Source organism: Rhincodon typus, chromosome 43 (assembly GCF_021869965.1).
Source record: "Rhincodon typus isolate 14 chromosome 43, sRhiTyp1.1, whole genome shotgun sequence".
In the NCBI taxonomy this organism is placed as follows: domain Eukaryota; kingdom Metazoa; phylum Chordata; class Chondrichthyes; order Orectolobiformes; family Rhincodontidae; genus Rhincodon; species Rhincodon typus.
The window spans coordinates 7,157,461-7,169,879 of NC_063374.1; the positions used below are offsets into that span (position 1 = coordinate 7,157,461).

General features: G+C 46.9%; 1 protein-coding gene and 1 long non-coding RNA gene across 2 annotated transcripts in view; one reads left to right on the forward strand and one right to left on the reverse strand.

Annotated features, from left to right (window-relative positions):
• Positions 1–12,419, forward strand: part of LOC109926459 (latent-transforming growth factor beta-binding protein 3-like) — an 83,029-nt gene that overhangs the window by 42,240 nt on the left and 28,370 nt on the right. Inside the window, exon 8 of the mRNA XM_048619625.1 lies at positions 7,362–7,467. Within this exon, the coding sequence (XP_048475582.1) occupies positions 7,362–7,467 (106 nt within the window). The remainder of the gene's footprint in view (positions 1–7,361; positions 7,468–12,419) is intronic.
• Positions 272–2,887, reverse strand: LOC125487648. The gene is made up of 2 exons (XR_007266012.1): positions 2,738–2,887; positions 272–711 (listed from the first exon to the last, which is right to left on the reverse strand). It is a non-coding gene; the product is annotated as an uncharacterized LOC125487648 (long non-coding RNA).

The window sequence follows — 12,419 nt, forward strand, 5'->3', positions numbered from 1 at the left end:
CTTCCCAGGACAGGGACAGCACGGGGTTAGATACAGAGTAAAGCTCCTTCTACACTGTCCCCCCATCAAACACTCCCCAGGAGAGGGACAGCACGGGGTTAGACACAGAGTAAAGCTCCATTTACATTGCGCCTGCCATTAAGCGAGCTGTAGTTGTGTTCTTTGCAATTTTAAGAAAACATTTGGAATCTCTCCTTGCCGTGCGGAATGCAGGCTGTTTGGAACGGGTTGGGAGGGTGGGGTTTAAGTGAGATAAATAAAAAGCTAAATGCAATGTGATATTACTTTTAAAAGCCAGCAAAGTAACGAACAAGTTACAATCCCAAGGCTCTGGTCGTAGTTTTAATCCAAGGAGTTGGTCCCTCACTGAAACATAAAACCTGAACCCTGCAGCTCAGGGCTGGTCGCGTTTCCCCCTGAAAATGTTTGCATGTGGCAAACGCTGAGTCTTGCTTGCTGTGGGTCTTAGCTTGCTGAGCTGACATCCCTCAGGAACTTGATGTGGTTCTGCCGTGTGAACGTGTGGAATCCATCCTGAACCCCAGAGGGTCGCTCATGCTCTGTCAAAAAAGGTGAACAGCCCCGAAAGGAATTGGTGGAACACTCCGGAAGGTGCTGTGTTCCGCGATAAAACTGAGGCCCTTTGATAGTGACTCCAACTGCGACGCAGCTGCCAACATAATCTTTGCTCCGACCTGATACAACATTGGGCTGGAATCAAAATGCAAACGCTTGCTCAGAACCTTCAGGAGCAGACCTTTATAATCTCTTCCATTTCCTGTTTCCTCTTGGCCCCAAGTGCCAAGTGAATCTCAGTTAACCACTCTCGTGTCTATTTATACTCCTCCATCTTCTGGTTCATATTGGGATAGGGTTACTCAGGAAGCCCGCCCTCCCCGGGGAAAACCGAGGCGGATTCCCAATTCCCCAGGCTCCTTTAGCCACCTCGCTACTTCCCAAAGGGTGACAGCCAATGAAACACTTGCTTTTGTAATGTAGCAAGCGGAGGTAGCCAATCCGCTCACAGTAAATGTCCACCAAATTGTAACCATGTGGGCATCTCTTTTCGATGTTGCTGGTTGAGATTTGCTGGCTGTCCCCAGAGTAAATGACCCCGTTTTGCAATGGTGGCTGGCTTCCCTGAGATCTACCTGCGGGGAGGGGCTTGTTTAATTATCTCATCTTGTAATGGGTCTGAAGAAGGGTCCAGACCCGAAACGTCAGCCTTCCTGCTCCTCTGATGCTGCTTGGCCTGCTGTGTTCATCCAGCTCTACACCTTGTTATCTCAGATTCTCCAGCATCTGCAGTTCCTACTATCTCTCATGTTTATCTGAAGTGCCTTCCCCTGAGCACTCCTGGAATAGAAGATCATTCGAGTGCAGGAAGGGGTCATGGTCAAGATTTTGCACAAGTGTGTATGCACACATGTGGACTCTCATGCTCACACAAATACACATTTGCACACTCTCACACTCAGTCTCACACGCACAAGCACAGACCTCCCTTCACACTAATGCACACACGCATGCTCACTTGCACACATATGCACACGCACTCTCACACTCACATACTTGCACACACACATATTCTCACACACACACACACATGTTCACAAACTCGTACACACAGTCTATGTCACATATTCACACACACACACGCATGCACGCGCGCACATTCACATACTCATACATGCACATACACTCACCCAGGAATACCCACACACACACACACACACACACACACACACATATTATCACACGTACACACGCATGTATTCACACACACAAATTATCACACATTCATACATTCTCACAAACTTGCGCACAAGGTATCATTCACACACACACACAGACACACATAACTCACAGACTTATACACTCATACAAACTTGCACACACAGTCTCTTTCACACACACACACAGACCCAGAAACAGACACACACACATTATCACACATACACAATGCACATATTCATACACACAAATTATCACACACTCATGCACTCTCACAAACTTGCACACATGGTCTCTTTCACACATTTTCACACACACACACACATCCCCAGAAATACATGTGCATGTGCGCGCGCGCGTGCGCACACACACAGACACACAACTCAGACTCATACACTCAAACAAACCTGTACACAGTCTCTTTCACACATTCACACTCACACACACAGAACTCACAGACTCATACACTCATACAAACTTGCACACAGTCTCGTTCACACATTCACACATTCACACACACACTCACATACACTCACCCAGAAATACACACACACACTCACCCAGAAATACACACACACACTCACTCAGAAATATGCACACACACACATAACTCACAGACTCATACACTCAAACAAACTTGCACACAGTCTCTTTCACACATGCACACACACACACACACACTCACCCAGAAATACACACACACACTCACCCAGAAATATGCATACACATGCACACATAACTCACAGACTCATGCACTCATACAAACTCGCACACACACAGTCTCTTTCACACATTCACACTTGCACACTCACACACACAAACACTCACCCAGAAATACACACACACACTCACCCAGAAATATGCACACATACACACACATAACTCACAGTCTCATACACTCATACAAACTTACACACACAGTCTCTTTCACACATTCACACACGCACACTCACACACACACACACACACACACACTCACCTGGAAAAACGCACACACACTCACCTATACTCTCACACCTACCGCCCGGATCACTTGAAGCAGGACACAGTACTGGGAGGATGTTCCTCTGCTGTAAACACGAAGCTTAAATGAGCCCAGCATTTATATGCCTGAGGAATGTGAGCTCTGAGCACAGTAGTTCGATGTAATAAATGTTTGTCGGACTTTTCACTACCATGTGGCCTATGGCAAGTTTCTTATGTTATGGGAGATGACATCAGCATTGCCACATCAGATAAAACACCCCGTTGTAGGGAAGCCTCACACCAGGCCATGTGGCCAAATTTGAGGACGTAAGCTGGTGTACCCTTCATCAGCTGGCCTGGCCAATATGAACTTTTAATTCTTTATGTGTGTGCGTCATTACAAATCCCCAAGATACCACCCGAAAATTCGTCATCAGAGTCATCAATGGTTCTTTCAGTCACTGTCAAGGTACCTACAAAATGCCAAATAATGTTTCACAACTTGGCTTATTTTATTTGGCTCAAATTATTGTATTTATTGAATCCAGATGGCCTCAACACAGAAGGTTTAGAAATTTACAGCTGCGTCAGAAATGTTGTTAAATCATTTTGTTGCCACTTTTCGACCACATGTGTATCTAGTAGAACTCGCTGCCCTCCCAAAATACAACTTCTTTCATGATTGGCCATCTGGAATGTGGTCGGGTCCTGTTGTTGGCTACCAGGAATTGGAAACACAAATCTTTTGATCTGATGACAAAACGATGTGGAAGTAACAGCCTCCGGTTTTCAAAATAATAGGTACAGAAGGCTTGAGCTCATCTCTCGGCCTGGGGAGTGAGGGTGAAAGGAAGGAACGTCTGGGTGTATTAGAAAAGAAAACGGCCGACAAAAGTCTCTGTTGGACACAGTCTACCTCAACCTCATGACAGCGAGAGAGTTTGGAAGTTTGCAACTACTATCCAGACAAAGCCTTGCTTGTTCAGGATTAGAACTCGGTCAATTTGTATCAATTCCACCTCACGGTTTCTCTTAAGAGGGCAATCTGCAAATGGATCCACTTGTGACATAGTGTGACCATGTTATTGGAGGGTCTTGAAGCTCAGAGAGAGCTCAATGGGCAAACCTTGGACATTTATTACGTGGGAAGGCTTCGGCCTAGTGGTATTATTGCTGGCCTGGTAATTCAGAGATCCAGATAATGTTTTGAGGGCCGGGGTTCACGGCAGATGGCGGAATTTAATTTAAAATAATCTGGAATTAAGGGTCTAGTGATGACCATGAATCCACTGTTGGTACAAACCCGTCTAGTTCACTAACTCCCTTTAGGGAAGGCCATCCTTATCTGCTCTTGCCTGATATTTCACTAAACTACAGGAGATAGAAGCCATGCCCATCCAGCACTTCCTCAACAGATACCCCAACCCATTCTGTTCCAGGTATTAGCAAGCCTTCTCTGAACTGTCTCCAACATATTTATATCTTCCCTTCAATACGGGGACCAATACTGTACACTGTATTCTGGATGTCGTCTTCCTATGTAACTGAAGCATCGCCTCTCTACGTCTGTATTCAACTCAGGAAAGGAGAGTTGGAGATGTGTTATTGGAGGTGGCCGGTTTCAGTGGATGAGAATGCACAATGTAGCTTAGGGAAGCTTATAGACCCATACAGCACAGAAACAGGCCCTTTGGAGGAAGGGTCACCAGACCCGAAACGTTAACTCTGAGTTTTTCTTCACAGATGCTGCCAGACCTGCTGAGCTTTTCCAGCAACTTCTGTTTTCGTACCTTTGGTCCAACTCGTCCATGCCGGCCGTGTTTCCTAAACTGTGTTAGTCCCATTTGCCAGCATTTGGCCCATATCCCTCTAAACCCTTCCTATTCATATACCTATCCAGATGCCTTTTAAATGTTGTAATTGTACCAGCCTCCACCACTTCCTCTGGCAGCTCATTCCATACATGCATCACCATCTGTGTGAAAAAGTTGTTCTTCAGGTCCCTTTCAACCATTACCTTATTCTTTATTTCCTACTATTTTATGAAGCAATGCTTAACTTTTTGATTCTGTTCCTCTTGCTACTTTGTACCTAAGTTTTTGGTACCTTGGTAACTAAGATGGCACCTTGTGTAACGACATTATACACTTTTCATTGCGCACCTGTATTTCTGTATTTAAGTATACGTGACAATTAAATCTATATCTTTCCCCTCTCACCTTAAACCTATGCTCCTCTAGTTTTGGACTCCCCTAACCTGGGAAAAAGACCTTGGCTATTCACCCTATCCATGCCCCTCATGATTTTATAAACCTCTACAAGGTCACCCCTCAGCCTCTGACACTCCAGGTAAAAAAGTCCTAGCCTATCCATCCTCTCCTCAAACCTTTCAGTCTCGGTAACGTCGTTGTAAATCTTTCTGCACCCCTTCAAGTTTCACAACATCTTTCCTACAGCAGGGAGACCAGAACTGAACGCAGTATTCCGAAAGTGGTCTAACCAAAGTCCTGTACAGCTGCAACATGACCCTCCCAACTCCTATACTCAATGCATTGACCAATAAAGGCAAGTGTAGCAAACACCTTCTTCACTGCCCTGAGACTCCACTTTCAAGGAACTATGAACCCTCACCCCAAGGTCTCTTTGTTCAGCAACACTCCCCAGGTCCTTACCATTAAGTGTGTAAGTCCTGCCTTGATATGCCTTTCCAAAATGCAACATCTCACGTTTATCTAAATTAAACTCCACTCTGCCACTCCTCAGCCCATCCAAAGCCCTTTAGGGAGGGAGATCTACCACCTTTACCTGTTCTGGCCTACCTGAGACTCCAGACCCACGGTGATATGGTTGACTCTCTAATGACTCTAATGGCCAACAGCGTGGGCTCATTTCCTCCTCCCAACTGAGGTGACACTTAAGTTCAGCTTCACCAATAACTACCCCCAATGTATTTACTTTGATTATACGCCTTGGAGATTATTCTAAACTTTTGCCATTTTGAGTTGAAAAACAAATAACGCCCTTTTAAAGTTTAGGTTTTAGTTTTATTTAGGTTTGCGAAGGAACAGTGGACTGTTTGCAGATGACACAAAGGTGGGTCAAGGGGACAGGTAGTGTTGAGGATGTGGGGAGGCTGCAGAAGGATTTGGACAGGTTAGGATAGTAGGCAAAGAAGTGGCAGATGGAGTACAACGTGGGAAAGTGTGAGGCCACGCACTTTGATAGGAAGGCTAGAGGCATGGACTATTTTCTGAACGGGGAAAGGCTTTGGAAATCCGAAGCACAAAGGCACTTGGCAGTCCTGTTCAAGATTCTCTGAAGCATAAAGAACACTAATCCATGCTGTATTCTGCACGGTGAGGTTAATAGTGTAGATTGGAAATTATCTCCACGTTGTAGATGTCAAGTCAGAAAACAATGGTTTCCTTTGGGAAAACAAGGTGTGGAGCTGGATGAACACAGCAGGCCAAACAGCATCAGAGGAGCTGACGTTTCCGGTCTGGACCCTTCTTCAGAAAAGGCCTGGTTTTGGGTCTGTAATAGAACATAGAACGTAGTACAGAACAGTACAGTCCCTTCGGCCCACGATGTTGTGCCGACCTATTATCCTACTAAGATCAATCTACCCTGCATACCCTACATTTTACTGTCCCCTATGTGCCTATCCAAGAGTCGGTTAAGAGTCTCTAAATTATCTGACTCCACTACCACTGCTGGCAGAGTATTCCACACGCCTACCACACTCTGTGTGAAGAACCTACCTCTGACATCTCCCCTATACCTTCCTCCAATCGCCTTAAAATTATGCCCCCTCATAATAGTCATTTCTGCCCTGGGAAAAAGTCTCTGACTATCCACTCTATCTATGCCTCTCCTCATCTTGTACACCTCTGTCGAGTCACCTCTCATCCTTCCTTGCTCCAACGAAAAAAGCCCTAGCTCCCTCGACCTTTCCTCATAAGACCTACCCTCCAGTCCACACAGCATCCTGGTAAATCTCCTCTGCACCCTCTCTAAAGCTTCCACATCTTTCTATAATGAGGTGACCAGAACAGAACACAATATTCCAAGTGTGGTCTAACCAGAGTAGCCCCCCTTGATTAGCATCACATCCATAATGAGAGGGTATATCCAGTGTGAGGTGTGACTGATTAGTCTATCACACTGGCACCCCTCCCCACCCACAAGACAAGTTCTGATAATGATACAGAGTCTTTGATCTTGATTCAGAAATATAGCAGGCCATTCAGCCCTTCGAACTTTCTTTGCTAGTCATCGTGATTGTGGCTGATCCTCTGTGACAATGGCATTTTCCCACTTTCTCTCCACATCCCTGATGCCTTTTTGGCAAAACGTTTGTCAATCTCGCTCCTGACCTGGGCCTCCGCGGTTTTTTCTTTGGCAGCAAACTCCTCCAGGTTGTCCACTCCACCGTGTGAAGAAATTGTTCCTAATCTCAGTCCGATTTGGCCTACTTCATATCCAGAGGCTGCAACTCCCCCGCCCCTGCCCCAATCATTCTGGACTCCCCAACAATTTCAAGATGGCGGCACCGGCACGGTAGGTAGTTTTCGGGCTCCTGAGCCTGTTCGCTCCATGCCGGCCATGTCCATTTCCCTCTCTCCTTCTCAACTGTTTTCTTCATCTTCCTGATGTTGCAGGGTGCCGGAGCGGTGGCTGTGCCCAGAGTGGGGACTCCTGGCTGAGGTAGGCCCTGAGCGGGGACTCCTGGCTGAGGTAGGCCCTGAGCGGGGACTCCTGGCTGAGGTAGGCCCAGAGTGGAGACTCCTGGCTGAGGTAGGCCTGGGGCAGGGACTCCTGGCTGAGGTAGGCCCGGAGCGGGGACTCCTGGCTGCGGTAGGCCCGGGGAGGGGACTCCTGGCTGAGGTAGGCCCGGAGCAGGGAATCTTGGCAGAACCGGTGTCTCCTGGGGCATCAGCCTCATTGTTGCTATACCCAAAACAGGGACTGTTGTAGGAAGAATATTATTAAACTGAAGAGGGTTCAGAAAAGATTTACCAGGTTGTTGCCAGGAATGGAGGGTTTGCGTTAGGAGGAGAGGCTGGGACTTTTTTCACTGGATCATAGGAGTTTGAGAGGTGACCTTATAGAGGTTTATAAAATCATGAGGGGTATAGATAAAGTGAATAGCAGGTGTCTTTTCTGTAGAATGGTGGATTTGAAGACTGGAGGACAAAGATTTGAAAAAGACGTGAGGGGCAATTTTTTTTTACACGAAGAGTGGTTTGTGTGTGGAATGAGCTTCCAGAGGAAGGGGTGGATGTGGGTACGGTTACAACGTTTAAAAGACATTTGGATAAGCACATGAATAGGAAATGTTTGCAGGGCTATGGGCCAGAAGCAGGCAGTTGGGACTAGTTTAGTTTGGGATTATGTTCGGCACGGACTGGTTGGGCCGAAAGTTCTGTGTCCATGCAGTGTGACTCCATGACTCCTCTTGGCCCACCTGCAAAGGCCCTGGAGCCGTGTTCAGGAATCCAGCCGCTGAAGATTATCTCTGTTTAAGTACTTTTTATCCTTCTTGTCATTCAAAACGGCGACCCAACATTTTTCACTGTATCCTCCTCGATATATTTGACAATAAAAATCATTCATCATTCATTCAACCAGGGGAAACATCCTGCTTGCATCCAATCCGTCTGGCCCTGCTAGAAATTGGTACGTTTTAATCAGATCTCATCCTTCGTAAACTTGAGTGAATCCAGGCCTAACTGATCTCCTCCCTCACCATTCTGCTTCGTGGCCCTGAGAGGTTGATGGGTTTGACTTAGCTTTTTGTTTTTTTGAGTTCTTCATCTCAAAGGCACTGTTTCTGAGGCACAGATTTTGCTCCTTGTCCCCCCTGCCATTAAATTATTGATTTTAATCTGCGCCACAAACAACTTTAAGTGCTCTCCCTGTTTTTCGGTTGCCCTCGTTTCCTGTCAATTAAGTACTTCCTCGCAGTGAAAGTGCTTAATAATACACGCAAAAAAAAACTTGGCCTGTGTTTTACCCGAAAGCCTGACCTTTGACATCGTCTGGATCAGTGAGCGCTTTTGTGGGCGACTGAAAGGAATCTTGGTAGGCCTCTTTTTTTAACAGCTGACTTCTGTGATGGGAAAGTGGCTTTGTTTCGGTGGAAGTCTTTCTGCAGCAGAGGTCTAATTAGCCCCTGGTCTCCGAGGAACCTTCCGGAGTCTCTGAAAGAGCACTTTTCAGGATGTAATGATTTCCTAATTTCCCCCCATTCCCCTTTCTCTTGGAGGACTCGTTAGCCTGCGACAACATGGCTGACCTGTTGCAAACGCTGCTTTATTAGAGCTATGAACCGACCAGATTTCTGGGACGGCCAGCTCTGAGGTTTCTCAAAATGAAAACAGATGCCAATTAAGAGCTGTTTTTATTTAACAAACAAAACCTCCCCTCATTCCTTCCTTGGCCTACCTCCGCCTCTGTAACACAAGCCTCACTCTTAACCTACCTCGGCTCATCTGTTGTTGAAACACCCATGCATGTCTTTGTCACTTCTAGATTGAACTATTCTGGTAATCTTTAGCTTTCACCTTACATTAATTTGGCCTAATCCCAAACTCTGCTGCTTTCTCATTAATCCACAACACATCCGTTCGCCCATGACCTCTTACCCTTGCTTTTTTTCACACAAAAACAAAGACAAGGCTTATACAATTAAAAGTAGGGCCTTGGGCAGTGGTGTAGAACAGAGAGACTCTGGGGGTTCAGGTACATAATTCTTTGAAGTTGGCGTCACAGGTAGACAGGGCGGTTAAGAAGGCGTTTAGCACGCTTGCCTTCATTGTTTAGACCTTTGAGTATAGGAGCTGGGACGTTATGGTGAGGTTGTACAGGACGTTGGTGAGGCCTGTTCTGAGTACTGTGTGCAGTTCTGCTCGCCCTGTTGTAGGAAGGATATTATTAAGCTGGAGAGGGTTCAGAACAGATTTACCAGGATGTTGCTGGGAATGGAGGGTTTGAGTTATAAGCGGAGGCTGGATAGACTGGGACCTATCTCACTGGAGCGTAGTGAGTTGAGAGGTGACATTATAGAGGTTTATAAGATCATAAGGGGTATGGATAAGGTGAATGGCAGGTCTCTTTTCCCTAGAGTGGGGGATTTTAAGACTAGGGAGCATATTTTTAAGGTGAGAGGAGAACGATTTAACTGAGACATGAGGGGCAATGTTTTTACACAGCGAGTGGTTCGTGTGTGGAATGAACTTCCAGAGGAAGTGGTGGATGTGGGTACAGTTACAACACTTAAAAGACATTTGGATAAGTACATGAATAGGGAAAGATTTGGAGGGATATGGACCAGGAGCAGGCAGGTGGGGCTAGTTTAATTTTGGGATTATGGTCAGCACGGACTGGTTGGACCGAAGTTTTCCATGCTGTATGACTCTATGACTCATCCTGCTCTGACAGCACCTTTGTTTTAAAGACCTACCCACTTCCAAGGATAAGCAACGGCCTAGGGGTATTATCGCTGGACTATTAATGCGGAGACGAAAACAGAAATTGCTTGAGGAAACACAACAGGTCTGGCAGCGTCAGTGGAAGGAACGCAGTCAACATTTTGAGTCCAGAAGAAGGGTCGGCGGACACCAAATGCTAACTCTGCTTTCTCTCTCCACAGATACTGCCAGACCTGCTGAGTTTCTCCAGCACTTTCTGTTTTTGCTTCAGATTCCCAGTGTCTGTAGTTCTTCATTTTAGGTTAATGGAGAGACCCAGATAAATGTAAACCGAAAGAACTGCAGATGCAGTTGAATGGTAAGTGTGGTGGGGCCCAGGTTCGAATCCCGCTAAGGCAGATGGTAGAATTCGAATTTGATAAAAATCTGGAATTAAGAGTCTAATGATGACCATGAAACCACTGGCAATTGTTGGGAAAACCCATCTGGTTCACTAATGTCCTTTCGAGAAGGAAACTGCCATCCTTACCTGGTCTGGGCCTACATGTGACTCCAGACCCACAGCAATGTGGTTGGCACTTATCTGCCCTCTGGGCAAATGGGGATGGGGCAATAATTGTTGGCCTGGTTCATGACACCAACATCCCTTGCATGGGTTTGACAAAAAGAAGCAAGTGATCCTTTCAAGGTTCCTAAGGGGTTCTTCCTCTTAGAAGGGATATTAATTCAGAGCGAAGGTGAAGGGACATTGCTCTTGAGATGACTGACTGTTGATAGGCTGCCTGCAACTCCCATGGTGCACTGCAGCACCAGGCCCAGGCGCCTCCAACAGCACGTTCTAAACCTGTGACCTCTAACCCCTAGAGCAGGCTGCCTGAAGGCCTCGGCTGTCCCAGGGATAGGTACGGGATCCTACGTGACCCCTAAGACTTTGGTCCAAATGCCAAATGCATCTGGGACACCTTTGATGCTTCTCCTTTCAGAAGACGATTCACTAGCGAGCCTCAGGATGGATTTTAAAAAATGTGCTTAAGCGCTACTTTGGGGTGGCACGGTGGCTCAGTGGTTAGCGCTGCTGCCTCATGGTGCCAGGGACCTGGGTTCGATTCTGCCCTCGGGCTTTCTCTGGTTTCCTTCCACAGTCCAAAGACATGCAAGTTAGTGTGGTTTGGGCCGTGCTAAATTGCCCCATAGTGTGCAGGCGAGGTGGGTTAGCCATGGGTAATGCAGGGATAGGGAAAATAAGTCTGTGTGAAATGTTCTTTGGTGTGGGCACTGTAGGGGATTCCCTTTAAGAGGTGGGAAAGAGCAGGCAGCACAGAAACCATTCCCACAGAGACAGGAGGAGAAGCCTGTTCAAGGGAGTCGTGAACATCTTTGGTGGGGGGTGGGGGGGTGCCATTCAAGATGGAGTTGGCAGCCGTTTTGAAAATCAAGATGGAGTTTTCAGCCATTTTGAAAATGAAAGAATGGACGATGCGATGGGAGAGAAGGCAGAAGATTGGCTTTCAGGGAGCCGGTACTGACATGACGGGCTGAACGATCTCCTCCTGCCCCCCGCCACCGACCGTCTTGTGGCGCTGGCGTTCAGTCATCGTGGCGAGGGCGAAATCGGGAACCCGCCCTGCCCTGACAGAGCATCACAAGGGGAAATGTAAGATCGAGATACAACAGGCTGCAAACACTGATGCCCCCACCCCCCACCATCCAGAGAATAAAGGAATGGAAAACGAGAAACGTTTCCTCCCACATTCTCAGACTCAAATAACTTGAAAAAGTGCAGATCAACTTGTTCTTGGATCAGGATCAGAGGCATCAGGGTTGGATTCGGATCAGGAGCGCAGATTGAAGACGTTGAACAAAGAGTGATCTGGTTCATTGGAATCCTTCCTTGGATTACATCTCTGACTGGAGAAGCTCTTGTTACAAATGTTTTCCAATTACCACAAACGTTCTGGATTCAGACCACGAGTGGCCACAACTGCTTAAAACTAGCAGCAGCTTGTACTGGGGGAACAGGACTGCAACCTGACTGTGCAGTTTACTAAAGGCTGCCACACAAGGAGGTCTGAGCTCAGTCTAAAATGCTAACCGTTTCGTGGGCCAGGTATCAGACACTCCCTGGGCATAGACAGTACGGGGTTAGACACAGAGTAAAGCTTCCTCCACACTGTTCCCATGAAACACCACCAGGACAGGGACAGCACAGGGTTAGACACAGACTAAAGCTCCCTCTACACTGTCCCCCATCAAACACTCCCAGGACAGGGACAGCACAGGGTTAGA